This window comes from Sarcophilus harrisii, chromosome 5 (genome assembly GCF_902635505.1).
Source record: "Sarcophilus harrisii chromosome 5, mSarHar1.11, whole genome shotgun sequence".
Lineage (NCBI taxonomy): Eukaryota > Metazoa > Chordata > Mammalia > Dasyuromorphia > Dasyuridae > Sarcophilus > Sarcophilus harrisii.
The window spans coordinates 49,137,662-49,164,684 of NC_045430.1; the positions used below are offsets into that span (position 1 = coordinate 49,137,662).

The 27,023-nt window shown below is 32.9% G+C and overlaps 1 protein-coding gene across 1 annotated transcript in view; it reads right to left on the reverse strand.

Annotated features, from left to right (window-relative positions):
• The window catches only part of PTPRQ (protein tyrosine phosphatase receptor type Q), a 313,790-nt gene that overhangs the window by 176,846 nt on the left and 109,921 nt on the right, over positions 1-27,023 (reverse strand). The window contains exons 29-36 of the mRNA XM_031941204.1: positions 21,687-21,867; positions 18,589-18,747; positions 18,299-18,478; positions 17,278-17,385; positions 14,039-14,320; positions 8,995-9,177; positions 8,232-8,333; positions 3,523-3,643 (exon numbers count right to left, since the gene is read on the reverse strand). Coding sequence (XP_031797064.1) covers positions 3,523-3,643; positions 8,232-8,333; positions 8,995-9,177; positions 14,039-14,320; positions 17,278-17,385; positions 18,299-18,478; positions 18,589-18,747; positions 21,687-21,867 — 1,316 coding nt within the window. The remainder of the gene's footprint in view (positions 1-3,522; positions 3,644-8,231; positions 8,334-8,994; positions 9,178-14,038; positions 14,321-17,277; positions 17,386-18,298; positions 18,479-18,588; positions 18,748-21,686; positions 21,868-27,023) is intronic.

Consider the following 27,023-nt stretch of genomic DNA (forward strand, 5'->3'; position numbering starts at 1 on the left):
TGCTGTGAAGAACTCATTATTTTGTTAGGAATCAACCACATCAACTCTTCTAAAAGTAGATTTTTTTGTCTAGAACCATAATTTTTTCCTCTTCTCAGACATAAGCTGATGCTTCTCAAAACAAAAGTTGGCAAATAATTTTTCAAAATTTTATTTGAAAATCCAGAGTAGCAGATCCAACAAATGTCATCTAACTAATGATATATCCTAGGCAATTGTAAAAAGAATCAGAGTCAGAAAATAATTCAAGTTTCCCGTCTCCAAATATAGTAATTTGTCATTTTTCTTCTATTTCTCTTTTGTCTTTCATTCTTCCAATATATTTTTCTCATTTTCAGCTCTGCAAGGTTTCACCAGTCCCTGTACACAAGGTCCCATCTTATTTCCTTGCCTTTGTATTTGCCATTCTGTCAAGTGAAATTTTCTACCCAGTTTTTCCATCCAGTTGTCCATCCAACATTTTGAATTCCTGTCCATCATACATCATTCTGAAAATAAATTCAAATTCATTTTTTCTAAGAAGCTTTCTAAATTACCCCATCCCAATTTAATTATTCATTCAAGGTCCTCTTTGCATCAGATACTTAGCCTATGCAAATATTTGACCTACAAAGGAATGGGAAACAAAATTTTTACTTGTCTCATAGGATCACCCATGCCTTTAATTCAAATTTTGTTTTTCCAACTAGATTGTACAGTCTCTCTAAGATACTGTTCCAATATCTCATTGAGGCACAGAAATTTCTCGGGTTCCATAATGACTATGACAATAGAATAACCAAGTTTTAGCAGATCTTATAAAGCTAAAACACTTTATAGGCTTTGACACAGAAAGTATATTAGAGTCCATCTAAATTTATTGATTTTACAGATTTGAAAACTGAGGACCAGAGGATATGATTTCACCAAGATCCCTAAGGTTCTAGATCACATATCTAGAATTTGAAAATATGTTCTCAATCTCCAAATGTAGTGCTTTTCATACTGAGCATGAAGTTGCCCATAAATTCACCTAGCATTAGGGTTACAATTCCAAAAATGTGGCAGTGTCTGTCCTTAAGGAGCTTACATTTTCATGGTGGGAGATGGCACATACAGGATGGTGGCCAGAAATGGGTGATTTGCAAAGTCACAAGGATACTGAGTGAAACAATAAAGCAAAAGATTGAAATGTTTCTTCCAGACCCAATAATAAAATGGATTTATTTATAGCTCCCAGAGTATTTCCCAAAACTGAAATCATATGCTTATCTCAAAATGGCTATAACATAAGATGTCATAGGAAAAGTCTAGAATTTAAGTTGAGTATCAAAAGGATATATTTAATGTCATCTAAAGGAAACATTCTAATATAATAAATTTGGGCCAAACAATAATCATATTCTGCCCCTCTCTCTCTCTCTCTTCAAAATACCACAAATGCTTGCTCCTAAGAAATATATTACATAAAGATATCTGCCACATAGGGTACTGTCTTCCTGCATATCAAAAAACCTTGGAGGTTTCTAGTAATTACAAAATGCCAGAATTGGAAGAAAGCCAGTCAGTCCTACCTATCTGTACCCTGCCTGCACCATTTCCAATATCTGCTTGAAACCTTAAAATAATGAACAAACCTACTACCATCATACTTTCTGAGGCAGTGAGCACATGATATTATCAAAGTATTCAACTCCCAGGTGGAAAGTTGCCTACCAATACCTGTAAGCATCTTCTCAGTAATTCATAACCCTAGAGAACCATGGGAGACCATCAGAGGTTAAATGTCTTACCCAGAAGCAAATATTTATGTGTTTGAAGCACATCTTAAACCTAGATCTTTTTGCCTCTTAAACTGGCTTTCTATCTTTTCCCTTCTCTTATTTTTTACCAATTCATTTTAACTTTGTTAGCAAATGCCCTTAAGAGCTGGGGCTTTCCTCTCATATCAAGCTTCAGTTTACCTCTCTTTAACTTTTTCCACTGCTTCTAGTTCTGACTTCTGGAGCCAAGCAGAATAAAGTTAATCCCTTGACATGGATACCCACTGGCAAGATGATACTCCTCCCCTTCCTCATGCAATGAATGCCTTACATTTTGTGTAAATTATAAAGCCATGATTCTGTGAGTCTCTCGCTCCAAATTCACAACTCTAAGTAATACACTCTAAAGAGACCACTATTAGAATTCCTTCCTTATATTATCACTGAAACAAAGTAAAGTGGCTTCACCCCTTTGACAGCAAAAAATATTTTTTCTTACAAGTATATGTCACTTTAAGGAATAGATTCAAGCCTAAAAAGTGTTTCATTACTTATAAAAAGCTTATTTTAAATTCACTACTGAACCAAGTTTCAGTGTGATAATGCAAATCTGGAAAATCTTGTTTCAAGTCTTGTACATAGTCATGTAACCAGGGACAAATCACCCAATATTACCTGTGTCCTAGTTTACAAAGAGTTACAAAAGATTATAAAGATGCTGATCAGCATTAGTGGAAGTAATTTGATAGGACAAGGCCAAAAACAAGCAAAAAACAGAGGAAACAATAGTTAAATGATCTAAAAAGTGAATTGTGTTTTTGTTTGTTTTTTATAGTGTAGTAAATTGATTTTTTTCTGTTTAGAAATCTTAGTTTTCTATCTATTTATCCTGTTGCTTAAGGATAGCTAAGAGACAAGGGGATAGAATTCTCTATCAGGAGTAAAGAAGACTCAAATCTGATTATATATTTATTAGCTGCGCTAACCTGGGATAGTCACTTTATCTCGGCCTCAGTTCTCTCATCTATAAGATGAGGATTATAATATTACTTGTCTCTCATGAATATTGTGCAATTAAATGAAATAATATTCATAAAGTGTTTGGCACATAATAGGCCATATTGTTATTATCAAGTGTTCTTAAAGCATGAAACTGAAATCTCATCATTATTTTTGTTGTATGACATTTGTTTTGTTGGGTTGAAGCCTCATCACTTTGTCTCAGCAACTGTTCTACAATTATAGGATCCAACATCTGGACCTGGAAGAGATCTTAGAAATCAGCTCATCTTATCTCCTCATTTTATAGATGAGGAAACTGAAGCCCAGAGAAATGAAATGACTTGTTCCAAGTCATACAACAGATATCTGAGCCACCATTTGCACCCAGGTTTCTCTAACTACAAGGCTGGCCTTTTTAATAATACATTACATTACATGGCTACTTAGAATGTTTTGTACTCCATTTAAACTCCATGAACCCAAAAGCCCCTTCCAGTTCTAAATCTAAAATCTTCTGAACTATTTATAAAAACAGTACAGAGATTAAGAAACTCAGTAATTTCTATCTGAAAAATTGAAAATTTCATTTTATAAAAATAAATAAATTCAGATAAATAAGCTTATTCCCAATATATTATCCAAAAGGCTCTGAAAGAAAAAAACTGAATTCCTATTGTGTTACAGATTAATATTCGCTCTTAGAACTGATTCCAAAAAAATATAAAAAAGGAAGAAGCATCAGAAACAGCAGGAAAAAAAAAAAAAAAAGAGGTTTTACCAGACATAAACTGTGTAATAGAGGATAATTCCATTTGGCTCCAGGGGTGGTTGCCATGACAACTTCACCGTGACACCAGACAACTGTTTTACTGAGAAATCTCGTGGAGGAGAACCAGGAGCTGAAAAAAAGAAATGAGGGATACAATGTGCAATTAAGCATCATATCTGGAAGATGAGGTTAAAATGAAAATCTTTGATTTGTTTCCCACTCTGGTATTGTGTTAAATGAAACTTCTATATCAGCTCAGTCCAAGGGCATGGTTTTCAGACTTGTTTACTTATTTAAAAAATAATAAAGCAAGATTTTGCATGGTGGTATTAAAACATCTGTTTCTGTGATTCAATGGAAAAAAAATATTTCATAGAAAAAGAGAGTAATGGGCTTGTCACAGTGATTCACCCATTAAGTACATTTAGCTAATTTTTTGGACTTTGAATAAATGCAGAAATTTTTAGTGGTGTGAATAAATGTAAAAAACAGTGAGATGGTTTTCTAGTGTAGAAAAAAATATTATACAGAAATATGTCTAAGAAGCAATAAATGGAAAACCCATAATCCTATCTCCATTATTAAATCTATTGTCTTTTTCAAACAGGAAACATTGTTTTAGCCATTTGTCATTAAAATTACAAAATGATAAGAAACCCTCTTCACTAAATCACCAACATTCATGGAGTTCAGAAGTAACATTTTATCATGAAATAATCAAATAAAATATATCAAAGAACTGATAGTCAACTTTTTATTTTCCTTCAGATGATTAACAAAGACTTGGGTTGCTTTAAATGATCTTCTGCTTATATATTTTGAAAAAATATTGTAACACACAGGATATGACATTGTTACTTTTTGTTAAAATTAAATATACCAAAAACTACATTTAAATTTAGTTAATTACTGATAACCAATACTATGTGAGCATTGTGAAAGCTCAAAAGGTCATTTTTTTCCTTAATACTTATTATAACTATTATAAACAACATAATGTTGATTTAAAATAGTAAAATATCACCTTAATTATTTAAAATCTGAAGGTAAAAAATTATGCAAGCTTTAACTTCAGTTCATTCTGGCAATCAGGAATGCAAATGAGCAACAGAAACATGACTTTATAAAAATCTGTAGAACCTTTGTACTGATCTCTGAGCAGTCAAATTGAGTAACTTAGAGATAAGAGCCCTCTACACAGTATTCCTGCCAGTTAAATGGAACTGTTACCTGATTTATTTTCTATTTATTTTTAGTTTTATTGCATTTTGTTTTTCTGAACAGTCTCAGATGTATTTCTATCATGTTAGTAATGACAGATTTTTTCTGAACAGGGATTTATTGAATTCAGAACACTAACTAAAGAAAAATGGTGACAGCTGTATTTAGTACTTTCGATTTGTTATTCTCAGCAGCAGGCGCTACAATAAAACTGCTATCAAATATTGAATGTCACAAGAATCCATATATCACTCAGAGATATCAGGTTTCTAAGATATTAATTGCTTTCAACTGAGAATTCTCTTTATGTCAATACAATAGGATATGAATATTTAGTTCCACTGAAATGTGCAAGAAATTAATGAAGTCATGCTCATCAATAAAACCAAAGAATTTTTGAGAAAATATAATGTTTAGTTTATTTTAGTGCATAATTGTGTTTATAGCATTTTATAGTATATATTGTCTCTTATCTTGGGTAAGTTTATTAAAATATTATTAATATTTATTAATTATTTTTATATTTATAATTAACAATAATAGTAAACTATTATTTATTTAAAATATCATTAAAGACAATTATGGCAAGCTTATTCTTGGAAATTCCGTAAAATTGATTTATGATTATTTAGAGGTGGTTGGTCTTTCCATTTATGCTGTCATTATGATATTATTTTCTTGTCTCTGCTTTACTTCTCTCTGAATTAGATCATAGGTCTTTCCATATTTTTTGTATTCATTATTTTATTATTTCTTAGAACAGAATAATTCACATAGCATAGTTGATTTAGCCATTCCCCAATAAATGGGCATCTACTTTGTTTCCATTTCTTTGATTCCACAAAAAGTGCTAGTGAAAATATTTTAATATATGTGGGGATTTTCCTCTTATCAATGATCTCTTGGTTTATATGTAGTAATGAATAGGTCAAAATAGGTTTTCTTCACTTCATTTGTATATTTCCAAAAACTCTTCCAAATTAGTTTTATTAATTCAAAGCTCCAAAGTATACTAGTAAAACTTTAATAAAAACTATTTTTCAGTCATTCACTCACTCATCCATTCAATTATAGGTAAGGATACTGAGTTCTAGAGAGTTAGATAATACAGAGAAGTTAACATTATATTATCCTATTTAATTGCCACACAACTATGTAAAACAGAATTTATTTTCTCCATTTTATAAGCTAAGTAAACTTAAATTCAACATAGAGATGCACAGTGAGGGTTTTAAGCATGCTTGAACCGTGGTCTCCCTGACCCTAACTATAGTGTTTTGAATTCTATATAATGCCAGCTCTCAGTTTATGGCACAGACTGATCTAGAACAGAAATACTAGAACTAGAAAATCTAGAAATGGCTCCCAATCCAGTAGGTTCCATTCTTGAGTATTTTATTGTGAATATCTTTTAATGATACTCAGTGAAAAAATTTAAAACCTAAGTTATTTTCACCATGCATTTAAAATAGCTCTAGAGAAGCTATATAAATGGAATCCAAGAGTATGGTAGGAAAAATATCTGTCAGTGTCCCCTTCTGTGTGGATAGGAGTAATTCCTTTCTTTAAAAGGGATTTTGAAATGCTTTTTGAGACATTAGCTCAGGGCATTAAATCTGTGATCTGGCTCCCTAGTCATCTGAGTATTTAAAAAAACCACCTACATTTTGACCACCTAAGGTATGATTGGCAAAGCACCAGGGAAAGAGGAATCCACAAGGTAAGAAGCTGTACTCAACTGAATCAATACTGTAGCCCCAGGTTAGCATCTTTTCCAAGCCATAACCAAGTAAATCTCCTTCTGTTAGCTGTTATATGAACTACAAATGTCTCACCTGAAGCCTAAGTCTTGTTCAGTCATTTTCAGTCATATCCAACTCTTTGTGACCCCATTTGGCATTTTCTTGGTAAAAAGGATTGAGTGTTTTTTTTTTCCATTTCCTGCTCTAGTTCATTTTACAGATGAGGGAACTAATGCAAATAGGGGTAAGTGACTTACTCAGGATCTCACAGCTAATAAGTGTCTGAGACTGAATTTAAACTTACGAAGGTGAGTCTTCCTGATTCCAAGCCCCAATGCTCTAACCACTATGACACCTAGCTGTCCTGAGTTATGTCTAACCTATTGTAAGTAGTTATAACAATGCAGTTAGGAGAAAATAATCTCCCTGAAGTGGGGATGGGGAAAATAAAAAAGAACTGATCCCCATTTCCGGTGATTCCCAATAGCAATAGCCAATGGCCACTTACTGTTTTTTTTTTGGGGGGGGGGCTTTGAGAGAAAGTATTTATGGTCATAAAGCAACTAGACAGATGTGGGTTGTTCTATGTCTTTAAGAATAATATTCTAAAAGTACAGTAAATTGTCATTTGATAGATTTGCATAATTAGGCATGATGGAGATCTCTAGTCCAAGTAGCTAGTAGACCTGAACATTCAATCTACTCTACAAAACTAAAATTTTGAAATAGTAGAAAAATATGCTGCCAGACATTTTATATATGGCCTTTGGGAGGCCACTGGTAGCTGTGCAATATGGACTTGGCCAGGACTGCTTATTACAATACAGCAGGAGAGGCACTTGAGAGTATAGTTTTTATCCTCTCAAGAATCTCATAGACCTTTCCATGACTAGAAATATGCACAGATTCATTCTAGTGCTGAGGAAACTTATTTATCTTCACTTATCAGTTGAATATAAAAACAAAACAAAATAGAATTTAAGTTTTCACCTTACTTTTGCTCCTAAAATGTTCATGTTAAATTTTTTTCAAATATGTATTATATAAAACAACTTACTTGTACTATGTGATTCTATGTATATATGCATATACATTTGTGTTTAGTTTTTTTTAGTCATTCCAACTCTTTGTGACCTCATTTGAGGTTTTCATGGTAAAAATACTGAAGTAATTTGCCATTTCCTACTCCAGCTCATTTTACAGTTGAGAAAACTGAAGCAAATAGGGTTAAAGTGACTGCCCAGGGTCACAAAGATAATATATATCTGCGGCCAGATTTGAAGTCAGAAAGATGAGTCTTCCTGACTACAGATCCTACACTTTAACCACTGTGCTATATATGTACCTACTCCATACAGACAGATACATACAAATATGTAAGTGCATATACAAACATACGCATATGTGTGTATTAATGTATTATACCAAGCATTGAGTGCTCCTACATATAAACCTGACTATACATATATATGCACATATAGATGAGTATACATATTTACATAGCATGCACACACATACACATTTTTATATGACTATTAATTGAATCTTTCTACATGTAAATCTAAATTTAGTATCCTTTTCACACACGGCTTCTCCGAAATCCTTTGAAAAATCTGGTATCAGAACAAGACCAAAACTTACCTCATAGACTAACAATATCATATTTTTGAAAAGTTTTTACTATATGACATACATACTATAGTTTTTACTATATGACACATATTACATTTTCTATTGAAAATGTAATGAACTCACCATCTTCTTCAGTCAGTATTGTTACAGGCATACTTCGGACACCTTCTCCTTTAAGAGTACTTGCAGAAACCTCAATTGTATAATGAGTATATTTCTTCAGCCCTAAATAGGAATGAAGTGGATAATTCAATATGAATCACAGCGAGCTGGAATGCATAAAGTATAACCATTTTTCAGTATTCAAATCAAGTAAGCATTAGAACTTTTAAACATACTATCACCAGCAATGAAGGTAAAGTTGAAGGGAAAATCAAGGGAAAACAGAAAAAAAAAACAAAAAACAACAAATGCTTCTTGAGGATGCAGAACCAAATTTCTAATAGCTTGTTGTAAATTCTATTTGAGAAGTAACTATGTCATCTTTTGCAAGGAGTCTAGTGATATGAAGACACATGTTGACCAGGATGATTCTAGGATTCTAGGATTCTTTCTCAATGTTCTAGGTTACTCTCTAAGACTAAGTTGCAAAGAAGAATCCATTTTTCATTGAGAGAAAGAAATTCCCATATCCACGAGGTAATTGGTCCAGTCCTTATTTGTGTCTTACTATTTGTTAAACTTTGATTTATACATGATTCCTTAGAACTTTGTTGCCTAATATAAAGAATAGTGCTGAGTCAATAAATAAATGAATGAAATTTTCAGTTGTCTTTAATTGTTAGTATTAAATGAAAAATATGTTAAATACCCACTGGAAAGTTCCCAATTTAAAAAAAAATCAATTCTATCCACTGTAAATATTCAGGGTTTTTTTTTAATTTACCTCTAATATTCTGTGACAACTTTGTTGTATTTATAGTCCTTTCTTCATTTTCATTATTCCTTCTGAGATAGATGGTATATTTCTGTATGATCCCATTGGGATTTATTGGAGGAAGGAATGAGAGCTCAATTTCTCCAGATGAAATATTGCGATAGGTGATATTTTCAGGTGCACTGTCAGGAACTAACAGGAGGAAAAATAAAATGTAAAAAAAAATAACCATGCAATCTGTAACCTTTTTGTGAATTTATATTTTTGCCAATACAGCCAAACCCAATTCTGCTGCTACACAATTAGACTAGGAACAAAGCTTTTTGGTTAATTTGTATCAAATCAAATGGGATAATATTTGCCTAAAATATTTGACTAAAACTAGGCATACTTTCTCCTGGTTCCATACATTTGAATAATCCATCTTCTAGGTCCAGAATGCTTTGTTTCTTCATCTCAGCATTAAAAGTCCTAATATGACTCTATACATCTCCAGATGTATTACACATTATTTTCTTTCATTCATTCTACAACTCATGCAGTATAGCCTTCTTGCTTTTGTTCATGCATGACATTCCATCTCCCATCTCCATGATTTGGCTAAGTACATACACCAGAACACACTCTTTCCTCAGTCCAATCTTTTGTAATCTGGTACAATGGAAAAAGTACTAGCTCTGAAGTCAAAGAACTTGGCTTCAAATTATATCTCTGCTTTTTAACATCTACATGACCTTGACAAGTCACAATTTCACTACAACTCCATTTCCTCTTCTGAAAAATTGAGGTGCTTAGACTAAACAGAGTCTGATATCTCTTTCAGGTGTAAATTTATGATCTCTCATGAAACCTTTCCCCACTGACTCCTCTATCTCATGACCTTGATTTCACTTTTACTTGCTTCTGTGCATGCTGTTGTCCTTGATAGACTGTAAGATCCTTGAGGGCAAAGGACATTTCATTTGATTTTTTGGTATCTTTAACACCTGGCATAAAGTGAGCACTTAAGAAATGCATGTTGATTTATTGATAGATGGAGCCTTGTCTCTTAAACTTTTCATTCTACTTTTAAGCACAGCTCAGATGCCACTTCCTTCATGAAGTTTTTACTGATTCCCTCAGAAGATACTATCCTCATTCTCCTTAAATATTCATAGTGTACCTTATCTGACTCCATTTCTCCTTTGCCCCCATTTATTCTACACTTTGTATAATACTTGCTTGTGCACATACTGTGTTTTCCCCTCCCATTCCCCACAGAATAAAATTTCTTGGGATTCTTGCTTCTCTATCCCTAGTACCTAGCAAACACAGTAATGTCATATAATATTGTGAGCTCTTCATAAATGCTTCTTGAATTAAATGTAATTATCCCTCCCAGGGAAACTTGCAATTTAAAAGAATACACTCTTGGTAGATTTTCAGTCAACATGTTCACAAGGATGTTATAGGCTCTAAAAATGTGAGATGAAACAGAAGAGGTGCCCCATCAGTCACATTCTGCAAAGAAGAAAAGTAATAAAGATACAAAAAAAAAATACTTCAGACTAAGTTCCTTAACCAAAAGTAACACTGATTGACATTTACATATAACAATGTAGCTTCACCCTGAAGATAAACAAAATGGAACCATGTTTATCTAATGAATAAAAATTAAGATGCTGGCGATTCTGTTGGGATTTCATTTTGAATGCAGCAAGAACCAGCCTGCAGATTTGAAAAACTACAATGAAAGAAGACAATGGGAGAAAAAGAAAAGGTTTTAAAAAAACAGAGAAAGAGGGGGAATCATTGATTAAGAGCTAGAAGAGGTCAATTAGCCCAACCCCCTCATTTTATAGCTGAGAAGACAGAGAGAGGCCTAGGAAATCTTGATGAAATGAACATAGATATCCAATATTTCCCTTACAGATCAGTACGACATTTTGTTTCCTATTTCATGCAATGAATTTAATTAAGGTTATTGCTATGAAATAAGGAGCAGAGAAGATTCCTACCTGCAATGTTAGAGAGAGGAGAGGAAAGGAGAGAAACATACAGAGAGAGAGACACAGAGAAAAGAGACAGAGAGACAGAGAGAGACAGAGAGAGAGAGAGAGAGAGAGAGAGAGAACAGAGAGACAGAGAGAACAGAGGAAAATAAAAGGAGAGACAAAGAAAGAGAATGGAGAGAGGGAGGAAGAAAAGAAATTTGGAAAGATAAAAGGAAAGATGAAGAAAACCACATAAAAAGAAGGGAAAAAATTCCAGAAAACTTATCCTCAGTAGCCTGTAAGATAATTGTATTAGAAATAAACTATCCTTATCATTTCCTGCTTTTCATTTGGCCTATGAACATCAAAGTTACAATCTTATCATTACATTTTGTAATTCTAAGTCATTCTCTACCAGTTTAGAACTGCAGGTTTTACACTTGGAAAGAATAGATCTGGTTTTAATTTAAAACTTCAAAGTTTACTTTTTAGATGAAATTTATTTCCCCGTGGAATTCTAAAGGTCTTGTAAGTGAGTGAAGGAATTACGTACTTGAGTTTTGGAGATTTATTTTGTAACACTATTGGTGTTGTCTGAGAGTTTCTTTGACATTAAAAACCTGTCAGATTATCTTTGTGGTTGTGGGAAATTGGGGGCTCATTTCATTGCCAAGGGGTTACATTTGAATCTAGGGTTTATTTTATTTTCATGAGCTATGTATGTATGTGTATGGAAGGGATATAATTATGCAGTTATATATATTATAATCACAAGTGGGGATGTAATTATTTATTTCAGCCTAAATTCAGAATTTTGAATGAACCTGTGGCAAAGGGTCAAGGATACCTGATGGTAGATGAAAAAGAGGAAGAGAGAGAATACTAGACATGAAAACTTAAATGCATAAATTAAATGAAATAAGTGAAAGAATCATTTTTTTCCAAAAGCCCAACATTAAATAAGACTAAATTTTAATTTATAATTTAAATATTTGAAAGTCATTATCATATGATTTAAAATTATTATCATGGGAGGAGAGCTGGAAAATACCTTAAAGGCCAACAAGTTCATACCCTTTTATAAAACTTATAAGGAAACTGAGATTACTACACATATGTAGTAATCATCTAAAGTGACATTTGAAACCAAATCTTTTTTACTTGAAACTCATTGCTGTATTCACTATAGCAGGATGCTTTGCCTCATTTTAATATTATGATGAGTTGTATGGTGGTGCTCACTAATTGTAGGATAAAATATTAATTCCTTCATTGGACATTTGAAGTCCTCCATAATTATCACTCCAACCTATCTGTCAAGCCTCATTTCAAAAAAATCCTTTTCATGAATGCCATGTTCCTTTCAAATTAGAGTGTTACCCGAGTTTGACATTATATCTACTACATTTAAACATCCTCTTCATCTTTACCTCTCAGAAGCCTTATTTTCTTCTGTGGCTCAGTTTAGGAACTGTCCCTTCTGAGGGGAAAAAAAACTTCCCCAATCATGTTGGAACATAGTCTATCTTTCCTCAAAATCCTCTCTTACATGCATACTGCATATTTTCAGTAGAATGTAAGCTCCATGAAGGTAGGGTCATTTCATTTTTTATAATTGTATTTATAGCATCAAGAATGGCAACATGTCTATAGCAAGCATATAACAAAAGATTGTTGAATTGAAACCCTGAGCTCAAAAGTTATCCTTTAAAGTAAGGATTCTCCTTCTTCATTTTGTACAAATATTCATTCTGATTCATTCAGCTACAGTGTATTGATCATCTCTTACATGGAGAAAATTTTGTCAGGAGCTGTGGGAGATACAAAGATAAGTAGGATACTAGCTCTTGGGGAACTTGGAGCTCATAATGGGAGGGTTTTTTTTTTATTTTTGTTTTTATGGATTAGAGCTGTCATTTTATTGATAAAGAAAAACTCCCAGTAAGAGAATTCTCTATTACTGCAGATTCTCAACTGTTCTGCAAAATACACAGTCTTAGTTGCCCAGAGGACTAAAAAGATAAATGACAAGTCTAAGCTCCCACAGTCAACATGAATTGAAGCAGAACTTGAACCCAGCTCTTCATAATTGGGAAGCCATTTATCAATCCATCACCTCATCTGTCTCTTGTGGGAAATAGACACATAAAAATTACTGTAACATAAGATAAACAAAGGGAGAGTAAAATTTAGAGGAAAAAATGACAGTTTTTTAAACCCAGATACATTTCACAACAATGAAGTACTGTCACTGAGTATCTCACTGGGAAACCAATTTAACAGCTGTAATAATAATGAAGGATGTGACAGTGGATAGAGGGTCAGAGGCAGGTTGACTTACATTCAAATCTGACTTGTGACATTTTTGGTAGGGCTGTTATTGCAATTTATTGATTGGCTGACAACTCTTGGAATCCATAAGTTGCAGAGAAGGTGTCCACCTGATTTACAGAGGGAGTTTCCTCACCTGGGAATTCCATATATCAGGGCTTCTTAAACTTTTTTCCACTCATGTCCCCTTCTCACCCAAGACATTTTTATTCAACATTAGGTATTCAAGTTTATAAAATAAATATATAAATCAAACATTTACTGATAAAAAAATCATAATTTCCTGACCCCTACATTTAGTTACACAACCCCACATGAGGCTGTGACCTATACTATTAGAAATTTTGCCATATATGAATAACAAACCCAGTAGTATCTCTCTAGCCTACTATGAATTCTTGGGAATTTTTAATGACTTGGTAACATCAATACTTCAGGAGGTCTTTGATGATAAATGCATATGCATGTGTGTATACACACATATATAAACACATACAACATATGCACATATATAAACACATATACATATACACCATGTAATATGATATATAAACAGTATATATGTATGTAAATATCTATAAATATATGTACACACAGTATTGTATAGGCATGTTTAATGTACATACCTGTGCATGCATTGTGCATTTATATATATATGCACTCATGTATTGTTAATTCATACATGAGTGCATACATATAATACTATTATAAAGAAAATGTGTTTTGAAATGATTATGAAAAATACTCACCAGTTTCTGAAGTTCTCACAAAGAGCGAAGATGATAATTGATTTCCATGACCAATTCTAGTATAAGACCTTACAGAAATGTTGTAAAGGGTATAAGGTTTTAAGTTGCTCAGAATGATACTTGTTGTTGAAGAGTTTTTAAAGAACAAATGGTTTGCATTTCTGTAAATGACTTCATAGGAGATGATAATTCCATTAGGTTTTTCTGGGGGCAACCACTTTAGTTTTATTTCTGTAGAAGTCACATCTATAACCTCAACACCTTGGGGTGGTGATTCTGGCTCTGTAAGAAGGAAATTTTGTTTTAAAAATAAAATATTTGAGTTAGGCTTCTTTTTTTAAGCAGTTTCCTTAACTTATTATATATCATTTGGCCCTAGCAACCCTTTGTTTTTAAAAGATATGGAGAAGCTATATTCATTAGCTAGATTATATCTTTTACTTAAATGAAATCATACATCTTTAAATAGCAAAGAATATGTAATTGAAGGATGTAAAGAGTGTCAGGTCATTAGGTGACATAGATTACACATTCACTCATTTCTTGTCCTGCTCCCGATGTCTATCAATCTTAAATCTTTAACAATCAAAAATTACTTATTTAGCACCTTCTATGAAATAAGCAACATGTTAGATACTGTGACCAGTATAAAGACAGGCCCTGTCTTCAAAGAACTTCTATTTTATTATAAGTAGTAACAAAACTGAGGGTTCAAAACTATAACAATCAGATATTTATATGTGCTAGGGTTTATCATTACTAAGGTCAAAATATTCATATTATTATGTGATGTATAAAAAGTTTAAGAAATAATTTCTGTATAATTAATGATTTCTATTTAATAAAAGGATTAATTATTCAGAAACCATATCTCTCAAAGTTTATATGTGACACAATTCATGAGAATTGGCATGGGAGCCAAGGAACAAACTTTTGTGGTGTTATAATCCTTGCTCAACACAACCTTAGAATTCAATTTGTAAGCATCCAATAGAGAACTAGTTTCAATATTTTCATTCAAACACTCATTCTTCACAGGATTAGAGATCATATTTAAAATAACTATCTGGATACAGTGAATGAAGTTCTAGACCTATGTTCAAATCTAGCCTAACCTCTACCTGCCACAGTTTCCTTATCTGTAAAATTATGATAATAATACCTTCTATTCAGACTTGTGAAAATGAAATAATATTTGTAAAAAAAAACTTAGCAAAGCTCAAAGAAGAATATAAATTGTAACTGGTATTACTATACTATTATAGGATCATAGATTTTGAGCTACAAAGGACCTCAAATACCAACAATATATTATTTTTCATTTTATAGCTGAGGAAATTAAGGCTCCAAGAGACTATGGGATTTGTCTGAATCCCCATAGGTAAGAAATAGCAAAGCCTCATCTTCAGGTTCCGAATCCAGTACTAATGTCACGTCATTCCATATGCTTGCTGACTAGTATTCAGCACATGTTCAATAACTACTTACATTCCATTTACTCTCAAGCACACAATACTGAACTCATTTAATATTTATGCTATGCCTCTATCACACCCAGAACTAAATCTCACATTACCACACCAAACAATATTTGACAACTAGCTTTAGAAGAAAAATTTCAGACTTTTCTAAATGTTTTTGAAAGAAGTTTTCTTTGCAGACAACTGTGAGAACACTGTTTTCTTTGCAGAGTTGCCTCATTATCCTCCTTATTCCCAATTTCAACCATAGACACTCAAAATTATTTGGTTCAGCCAGGAAAAGTATTCTTTTTTTAAGGCTTTTCTTAATTCCCTATGAATGTGAGTTATTTCTGAGCATATAACAAGATAACAAATGATTTGAGAAGCTATCAAAAATAATGAAAACCAATGTAACTTTCTTGGCTATATTAGGGAGAAAGGGCCAAACTTAGAACTTTGGAGTTAATCTCAGGCATTGACTATTTTTAAATGACTTTGAAGAAGTGATTTCACTTCTCTGAACTTCAGTTTCCTTGTCTAGGATAAAAGTGACTGTCAAAAATTACAGTGTTATGATGAGAAAAACACCGTCTACCTTAAGGCATAACTGGTATGAATTTTGTTTCACTTGAAATATTTAGTGATGATAGCAAAACAAAAACAATTTCAGGCATTTCTTCCTAAATTCATCTTCATTTTTTGAAAGCATAGAATTTAGAATCATTGATTTAAAGAACTAGAAGAGACTTTAGGACCCCTGGGAACTTGGCCAAGGATTTTTCCTGGTCTCAGTTCCTTGATTTTTTTAAATGAGGAAATCTAGTGAGAATAGTTCTGAGGTCCCTTCTACTTGTGACTGCATGATACTATGATAGAGGCATTAAGTCCAACTCCTTTATTTCATTTCTTTGTTTAATGAATTCATCAGAAGTTTTTTTTTTTTAATTTGCAAATTTTCTTCCTTCCTCTACCTCTCTCCCACTCATTGAGAAGATTTTTTTAAAATGTTAATCCTTTTTACATATGAAGTCATGCAAAACATATTTTTGCACTGGCCAGGTTAAGAAAAATTGAGCAAGAAAAATGTTTTTTTAAAAGTGAGGAAAAATATGATTCAATCTGCACTCAGAGTTTATCAGTTACCCCTCTAGCAATGGATAGCATTTTTCATCAAAAGACTTTTGGAATTGTGATGAACCACTTGTATTGCTAAATCTGTCACTGTTTGAGTATTGTTATAATTACATAACAATGTAACAATCATTGTTAACAATAATCAGGTATTATATACACTGTTTAGGTTCTGATCACTTCACTTTGCATCAACTCACATAAGTTTTCTATGTTTTTTTTTTTTTCTGAAATCATCCCAGTCTTAAAGCACAGTAACATTCCACTATAATCATATGCCACAACTTCTTCAATCATTTTCCAATTGATACAGCATCCTCTCAGTTTCCAATTTTTGGCCACCACAAAAATAGCTGATATAAATAATTTTTCTTTGTGTTTAAAGGCATTTGGGATTAAGTTAATTGCCCAATTTCACAAAGCTGCAAGTATCTAAGGATGGATTTGAACTCAGGTTCTCCTGCTTCCAGGGCCAATGATCTATCTTCATTGCTCCATCAATTGCCTCTAAATATTTTTATACAAATGGGTAGTAAATGGTAGAGCTAAGATTTGGGTTTAGACCTCTGACTCCAATTCAAACATCCTTTCTATTACGTCATGGATAAAACAGACTTAAATGAAATGAACATGTGTTATTCTTACCATCTTCTGGGGTTCTCACAAAAATGTCATTTTCTTCAGACAAAGAACTCTCCCCAATACTGGTTGAAGCAGCCACTCTCATTTTATACTTTGTATATTTCTTCAAACCTACAAGAGTAATCCACAAAAGATTAAAGGAATTTCTATGTTTAATATTCTCATACTAGAGATCACCATAGCACAAAGTACATGCTATGATGAGGGAGAAATAATTGATTTCGAGGACCGTGCATACATTCATCTAATCAGCCCCAAACATCCGCCTAATCAGCCCCAACTCACCATAACTGCAACCCTCCACTATATGTATTTCAGAAACTTGCCCTGTAGACATGATCTTAGTTGTTTCCAAACATTCCTGGGACAGAAAGATTCTAAAGTTCAAAATAAACATTTGGCACTCTAAGAAAGACTTGGCACAAACATAGGCTATGAATTAGTTTGAATTCAGATGGGATGTTATTCCTTTGCTTTCTAAAGATGGCCTCAATATTCAGCCAGATTATTCCAATTGATTTTTCTTTTGAATGATTCAAGGATATCCTCTTTTAAGACTCTTTTCTTTTCCTTTTCAGTACAGAGAACTTCAGGTGCAGAAACTTCTTCTACTCACACAAATCAGTAACTCATCCTTAACTTAAAGTTATAGAGGGCTGCCTGAGAGGTTAATTGATGGATTGGCCCATGGTCACACTGCTAGCATGTGCCAGAGGGAGAACTTGAAAAAAACTAGCTCTCTGATCATTCTACAACACTGCCTCTAATTTGAATATCTTCACATTAAAATAATTACATTTTTGTGATAAAAATTATCATAGGAAACCATTTAATTCTTTTTTCTTAGGTCTTTTTCAGGGTATTCTTTAAAATTAGATATAAATAAAAATCACTGTGATATGATACAGTAAATCCTTAGAATAATGAAGAACAGTATGCTGAAATATCTAAATTCACATATAGTTGCCAATATTCTTTTCAGCAAAACAGCAACCATTTTAATAAAAAAAAAATATTGTTCTACCTGTGATAAGAAAGCTGTTATCTAGAGTAGTCATCTGGAATGCTCTGTTTGTATCCAGTTCCATGGCATAAATTGTATAGTGAGTTATTTTTCCATTGGGATATTCTGGTGGATCCCAATATAGCAAAATAGATGATGAGCTAATGTTTTTATAGTTTATAGATTGTATGGAGCTTGGCACTTTAAAAAAAGAGGGAACAGTCAATGATTGGAGAAGAAATAAAGGCATTAAAAATCATTATATAGCAGGATCACTTACATGTAACTTATTCAGAGGAAATTCACTCTACCTTGCTCACTTGTCCTGGCATTGAGAACAGTTGGTGGTCCTTCTCCCATAATTGTGAAAGCAGACACACTGATCCTATATTCGGTGAAAGGTGCAAGCCTCTTTACAACATAAGACAGCTGTTCTGCTGAAATGTCAGTGAAATACGAATCACTTGTTCCTGTTTGGAGTAAAAAAGAAATAACTTCCAATCTCAGAAACAAAATTATTTTTATTCACACATCCAAAGTTTTAAGCCGGAGTACACATATTTGTATTTTATCTCTGCTACTGTTTTATCATCAGTGTAATGGGGATACTGGGGAAACTAATTACTAAAACTCACTAAAAAGAGTATGAATAAGATCCCAGCAATATTACAAATTAGCTATTGTTGAATGACGGATATAATTGAGAGATATAAGGTATGAATCAGAAAGAATCAAACTTGTCCATACTCAGAAATCTGCATGCCAGCTCATGGGAAAGTGTTCATGAAAATACCATCTTAATATGTATAGCAGATATTGCGCTTTCAGTTGAAAAAATGGGGCATTGGGAAGATCCAAATTGAAGCCAGAATTTATAGAGTTCCTTTAACTTTTACATAGTAGTCTTGCTCTGATTTGAGTCTCAAAAAAATTCTATGAAGCTAGTACTAGAGGTATTATTTTGTCCCATTTGAATGTAAGCTCCTTGGAGTCAGAGTCCTCTGCCTTTTGTATTTGTTGCCACTATGACTGATATATAAGTGCTTAATTCATGCTTGTTAATTGATTGATTGATCTTCATGTTATAGGTAGAGAAAATAAGGTCCAAAAAAATGAAAGGAAATGCCCTGAATAAATAACATTAGTGTCAGAAAGCAAGATTTGAATCCATGTCTTCTAACTCCAAGTCTAGCACTTCATCCAAAATAAATGATGGCTCCCTAAAATGTTTCCTGAAATGATTTTCCAAAATGACTTCCTTTGTGTTATTTCTCTCTTATTAGTAAGAACTAATTCAGTGTTTCAAATGCTGAACATATTTGAAACAACATCTCTGTAGATTTTAATGGTCATCATTATTTTCTATCTTATCCTAGAAACTGATTCCCAGTTTGGTATTTTGCAAGTCAAATTAAATTATTATCATAAAATAGATTTGGAAATCCAATGATAGGTATATCAAATTGGAATATCAGAGGCGGCACGCTAGGTGGCATAGTGGATAGCATACTGGACAACGAACTAAGAAGGCCTAAGTGCAAATTTAACCTCAGACATTTACCATCTGTGACCTTGAGCAAGTCAGTTAATTACTTTCAGCCTTAGTTTCCTCATTTGTAAAATTAACATAATAATAGCAATTATGTCATGAGACATGTGGTTGTGAGGATCAAAAGAGATGGCCAATATAAAGAGCTTCACAAACTTTAAATCACTATATAAAATTCTAGGTATTGTGACTGAACAAATAGAGAATAGAGAGGTGACACAGTATCAGGCAATATTTGGTGCCAGGAAGACCAAAGTCCAAGTTCTGTCAATGACAGACAGATTCCCAACCCCTTAAATGTGTAGAATATTATTTTATAATATTTATATTTGATAACATATTTATACTAACTATATTATATAATATAAATAGTATGTATAATATATTTGTGTTATATATTATTTCATATTTATAACATTGTATATATAATTTATAATAGCTATATTTTAAAACAGTTATTATTACATTATATATTATTTTATACTGTTTATATTTTGTATTACATATTATTATACTTTATATAGAGAAAGCTATAGAAACGAAGTAAATGTCCATGAACAAATCCCTTATCTTTTTTGTGTCCCAATTAGTTTTTTAAGATTTTAAACTTCATAGACAATGTGAATCTGCATGGGTCAAGGGAGTTAACTGGCATTATAAGATAACAGACTTAGAACTAGAAGGGAAATTAGAAGGCTTTTAGTTTAACTTCCACATGTGGTTCAAATGAGACAGTTGAGGCCCAGCTACTCACAGATAGTAAATGCAAACATAGGTGGTAATTTCAGAGGTATGATTTCCAGGTCTTTGTTTCCAAACTAGATGTTTATTTCCACTCTTCCCATACAGGGGGTTGTCTGCTTTGACAAAATCATAGGCTATTCTATGACACTTCCCTCTTGACTTTTTCCTCTTCTTTACCACCCCATCCCATCAAACACAAACTATAGAATAATCAAGGTGGAATTTGGTTTCCAGATGGTATAATCATAAATTGTAATTAGTATCAGTTATTAGCAATGAGAATTCAAGATTTTAGAGCTATGCCACAGCTTGGGATTCTGAATTCCTAGTTTTATTCAAAAAGTTTATTTTGTAAAGCATATAATATATTGAATTAAAGAAAACAATTGAGCTCATTTTTATGGTAAATTCAATTAGAGGAAAATTAAACCACATACAATTAATTTTCAATGGACAAGGTCTAAAAGAATGGTGACTGTACCATAAACTATTCTGTTCAGATGGTCTTAAAAAAAATCAGTGAACTATGACAAGTCTGTGTCTCCCAGGTCCTGTTTAATGAGTCATAAGTATGCCCATTCTTCTTTCAGAAACAGTAGGGTCCATTGACACCCCAGAGCAAGTGTATATACTAATGACATCACCATGTCAGGGAGGTCACCTCCACCTGTTTGTCACCCCACACGCTAGAGTTGTAACTTTTTGACCTATTTACCTTCAGTGATGGCTGAAAACCTATTAGTCAAAAGCTGCAAAGAGGAGGCCTATAAAGGATTGGAAGATATGTTAATCCCCTACAATCACACCTGCTTTGGCAACTGTAATAACTGATTGTCTATGCAGCTTGGCTGATGACTCTGGGGTGCTAGTTTTTCTGGGAGGAAGGTCAGCTGGGTGAGGAAGGAGCTCACTCCTGCCTGTGTGGCATTCTCATTTATTGCATGACGTTATCTGCCAGGTTTTTTAAGTAAGAAAAAAGTCTGACCACTCCATGTTCCGTTAATAATTTGGTTGAACTCTGTACTGAAGTAGCCTAGACAAGACAGCAGCATGGACAAGATAGAAGATAAGAAAAAAATATGGAGAAACATAAAATATATATATATAAATATATACCAGTTGTTGAATAAAGTTCATCATTTCCATTTGTTTGGGGAATACTACTTTGAGAAAGACTGGAAAAGAGAACTGGAGATCCTGCTGCCATGTTGGAAAACATCTCTGCTGAGCCTTCATAGGAAGCGGTCACTTCATTTATTAGAGCTTCAGTTTCTGGAGTCATGGAGTCACTCATAAGCTGCAATTAAAAAAACAAAAAAAAAACAAATTCTGTTCTTCACAATTATGCTGAACAGTGACTTAAGTGAATAATTAGTTTAGTAGTTGATGCTTTGCATTTAGCTTTTTTACAATCAACGCAGGATTGTTTTTCTGCCATGATTTATTATTGTCAATTACTTTTACGACATTCCACTCTGTAGCTACTAAGAATTAGCTGTAACATTACACTCCAGCCACACTTACAAGAGGCCACTAGTCCTTTTTGAGAATGTATTTTTTTTGAGTGTCTGAGTATGTCTGGATTTCACTTAGTTTCTCAAGGGTGAAAATGGACATCTTCAGCAACATATTTCAACTAAACACACTAATACTTCAAACAATAATACAATATGCTCTTGAGAACAATTGAGACAATATAGGACAGAGAAAAGAGATGCAGATATGAATTTATATTGATTCATTCTGCCTCTGATATTTTGAGCAACTCATCTAATATTCCCTACTGATTAGTTACTCTGTATGTAAACCAATGTGACTTAATGGCCTCTAAGGTCTGTTCTATTCCACATCTATGATACTGAAATTCTTTATGTCAATTCAAATCCCAGCTCAGGTATTCAGTAGATTTTGTAACTAAAGGCAGGAAATTATTCTAAGTTTCCTTATCTTCATAATATATAATAGTTCCTCCCTCAAAAAGTTCTTGCAATACTTAAATGAGACCATGCAAATATAATATCACTTAATATTAATAGTAATAGACTACATTGGCTGTTTAATTGCTATATGGAAATATGGCATAATGCTTAAGGAAGTGACTTAAGAGTTAAGATGACTTGTGTTTATGCCCTGCCACTATAATATTAATAATAACTAACACTTACATAGAACCCACTATGTGCTAGGCCCTGTGATAAGTGCTTTCCAAATATTATCTCAGTTGATCCTTATAACAACCCTAGGAGACAGGTGCTATCATCATACCCATTTTTCAAGTGAAGAAGCTCAAGTAGAGGTTAAAGGACTTGTCCATTGTCTTCTAGTTAGTAACTGAGGCCAGATTTGACCTTGGGACTTTCTGATTCCAAGCTTTATCTATTGTGCTACCTGTACTGATCATAGGCAAGTCATTTATTTAAATTCTCAACCTTTAAGTAATTCCTTTTTTTCCCATGAGGCAATTGGGGTTAAGTGACTTGCCCAGGATCACACAGCTAGGAAATGTTAAGTATCTGAGGTCAGATTTGAACTCAGGTTCTCCTGACTTCAGGACTAATGTCCTATTCACTATACCACCTAGCTGCCCCTAGGCAACTCTTTAAAGATTAAAAATTTCAGATATTGTGGTTAGACATTTACATATAGGGAATTCCCTATCATGATAAAATTACAAGTTTAGGGAGAAAAAACGGAACTCTCTGTATGGAAACTCTTTCTGTCAAAGTCATTTCTCTGCATCTTATAGATATAAAAAGTGTTAGAAACACTAAGTGACTTGCTCATGGTCATTTTTTGTATCTGTATAGTAACTGTACAGTATTTATAAGGTAGGCTTGACTATGGGTCATCTTTAAGGTTATTTATTGTCTACTATGGCACAGTAGTACTACTTTATTTTTTACCAACTTACTTAACAAAGTAGTTCTACCAACATAATTTCAATTTATCTTTACCACAATTCTAGGGGTTAGCTTATTTTTTCCTCTACACTTTAGAAAGAAGGAAATCCAAGTTTAGGAAAAGCTAAAGTGCTTGGTGAAGATCATACAATGGTTGCTATTGAATATAAATTTAACACCTCCAACTTCAGATTTAATATTCTTCTTCATTACAAGTGTGATAAAGAGAAAATTTCTGGACAAAGTATTTTTTCAAAACTCTTGGCATTATATGTAGAAAACTTTATAGCTGCTATAAAATAGCTAAAGCAGTTATTTTGTGGTGGCAAAGAACTGGAAATTGAAGGAATGGTCATCAGTTGGGGAATTACTGAATGAGTTATGTTATATGATTATGATGGAATACTATTGTGCTATAAGAAATGATAAACAGAATAGCTTCAAAAAACCTGGGAAGACTTATATGAACTGATGCAAAAGGAACTGAGCAGAACCAAGAAACCACTGAATATATTAATAGCAATATTATGTAATGATCAACTTAGTTCTTCTCAGCAATTCAATGATCAAGACAATTTTAAAGAAGTTATGATGAAGAATACTATCCCAGTTCTACAGAAAAAAACTGCTGGAGTCTGAATGCAGATCAAAGCAAGTTTTTTCCTTTATTTTTGGAGGTTTTTTCCTTGTTTGAGTTTACTTTTGAAACATGGTTTATATGGAAATGTATTTTTAATAACTTCACATGTATAATCTATATCAAATTATTGCCTTTTCAAGCTGGGAAAAGAGGGAGAGAGAATGCAGAACTCAACAATTTTAAATGTTAGAAACGTTTTACATGTAATTGAGAAAAAGAAAAAATACTTGGCTAGAACATATTCTGCTTCATTATACACATGTTTTTATTTTATAGCCAGACTATCAATTTACAATTGAGTGATTTTCCAGATTTCTCAGAAACATATATCTAGTTCAATTCAATCAATTTCATTTCCACTAATTCTAGGTACCTTCTATGTGCAAAACACCAGGAGATAAAAATGGTATTGTCTCTGTTCTCAAGGAACTCAAAGTTCATATTATTAGTAAGATATGATCCTTGCACAAATAAATACAATGAAAGATATAATTTGAGAGTAGCAAAAGAAAGATTTAGACAAAGGGCTCTGAGAGAATTTCAGAAGGGAAATATAATTTTCAATTTGGGAATTCTTTTAAGAGAAGAGGGCACTTCAGGCTGCATAAAGAAAGAGAATTTCAAAATGTGAAGATGCTTTTTTAGATATTGGGGAATGGCTTATGTGAATGTAAATACAGAAGCCAGGGAAGAATGAAATCAATGAATAGAAGTTTCAGTTAACTGAAATGTAAATAGTCATGTGGAACAAATCTAGAAAGGTAGATTGGAGTCTTATTGTAGAAAGGAGTATCAATTCTCATAAAGAGTCAGGAAAGATCTTTCAGCAGGTGTTAAGGAAAAATTGAGAAGTGAAAATAAATACAAGAAGCCAGAAGACTTGTTTGGAAGTTGCTGAAATTGCTCAAGTAAAAGGTGATAATGACCTGAATTAGAATATGTACAACTCCATAAGTGATTGATATGAGCTGGATATGAAGAAGGAAAATTAAAAGATATTTGGCTTTTGGAACCTAAAAAATTGAAAAGATGGCATTTCTATAAGCAAAAAGAGGGCAACATGAGACTTGGTTCAAAGATAATGTGAGTTCAAGTTTGGATAAATTCCATGAACTTGTAACTTAGAATATCTAAATTCCTAATTGTGAATGCCTATTTGTAGCCTAGGCTGGCTGCTCCAACCATACGTCAATCTGTTTCCGTACCTTGTAATTTTAGAAATGTCTACTATGTCTATCACACTATCCTCATTTTCCAAACTATACTGCTATGGCCATGTAAAAAGGTTACTTTTCTGTGGTTCTTTTTAACCACCCTTCTAAGCTTTCAGATCGAAATTTCTCATTGGCCCCCACTCCCTTATATCCATTGCTTTCTTTTATTAAAATGCAACCTCCTTGAGGAAAATAAATGTTTCTATTCAGCTCATAATAAGAATGTTTTATTTACATATATATATAAGTATGTATTTATAATATTTTATTTTTTGAGGCACTGGGGCTGAAGTGACTTGCCCAGGGTCACACAGCTAGTTGACATCTGAGGTCAAATTTTGAACTAAGATCCTTCTGACTCCAAGATCAGTGCTCTACCTACTTTGCCACCTAGCTGTCCTCAGATTATAATATATTTTTAATTTTTGTCAATTCATTCAATCTTCTGATGTATCGATATCCAAGTTGGTATTTTCATCAGATAGTTAGAATTCAAAATTGGAGTCCATGAGAGGGAGTGAGAAAAAAAAAATATATATATATATATTTGGGAATTCTCAGATAAAGATAATAAATAACAGAAGCCATGGGAATAGTTTAGACATAAAAGGAAGGGAATGAAGAAATATAAGAGAAAAGGAACAAGGACAAAGCTTTGGGGAACACCACAGGAGTTCAAGGAAGACATTAAATCAAGAAGGACAATAAGGTCTGTGCTTTATATCTATGAGAAGTAATTCCATTGATTTCATTTATTTCAAGAGAATCCAACTCTTCCTAGGAGTTTTCTTGGCCAAGATACTGGAATAGTTTTCCATTTCCTTTTCCAACTCATTTTACAGATTAGGAAACTGAGGCTAAATGATTTGTCCAGGATAATATAGCTAGTAAGTGACTAAAGTCAAACTTGAATTCCTCTCTTACTAAGTCTAGCTCTATGCCTCTATCCACTGCACTACCCAACTGCAGCAGGTGATGTTATATAAATCATAATCTCCATTGGTCTTGATTTTTTCATATGTAAAATAAGAAGGTTGAACTAGATGAGCTTTTAAGTCCCTTCCAGCCCTGAATCAATGATAATCAGCAATAATTTATTCAGAAAAAGGATAGAGTATTCCAAAAGGACTAAAGAAAAGATAGGAACAAAACAAATGATAGAGAGGTCAGAAAATTTCTTGTTTTCTGAGTTTAAGATGCTTTAAGGTGCTTTAGTTTTAGTAAAGTAGCTTAGCCTACTAGGAAAAAAAATGGACTTGGATTCTGAATATCTAAAGCAAAATCCTAGACTACTTAAATGACTTAAACCCATTTAACCTCTCCAAGTCTTAGGATGCTCATCTTTATAAACTTACTCTCAACTTCACAATGTATTCATGTGAAATAAATGAGTTAGCATATACAAAGTGCTTTGAAGTCATAAAAAGGCAAATAAATGCCACCTATTGTTATTATATTTAACCAGTCAAATGGGAATGAATCTCATTAATATGATTTGTCTATAATAGTAAAATACCAAATAAATGTCACCTTTTTATTACAAGTAACCAGAAAAAAATGGAGGTGAATTTCATTTATGTGAAATTGTTGTTAAGTACCAAATAAATTCAATTATTATTTAATTTATCCAGAAAATGGGGATTAATCTCCTTTAGGTAGTTTATCCATTCTTGTTTGTGACAAAAAATTGTGGTTAGAG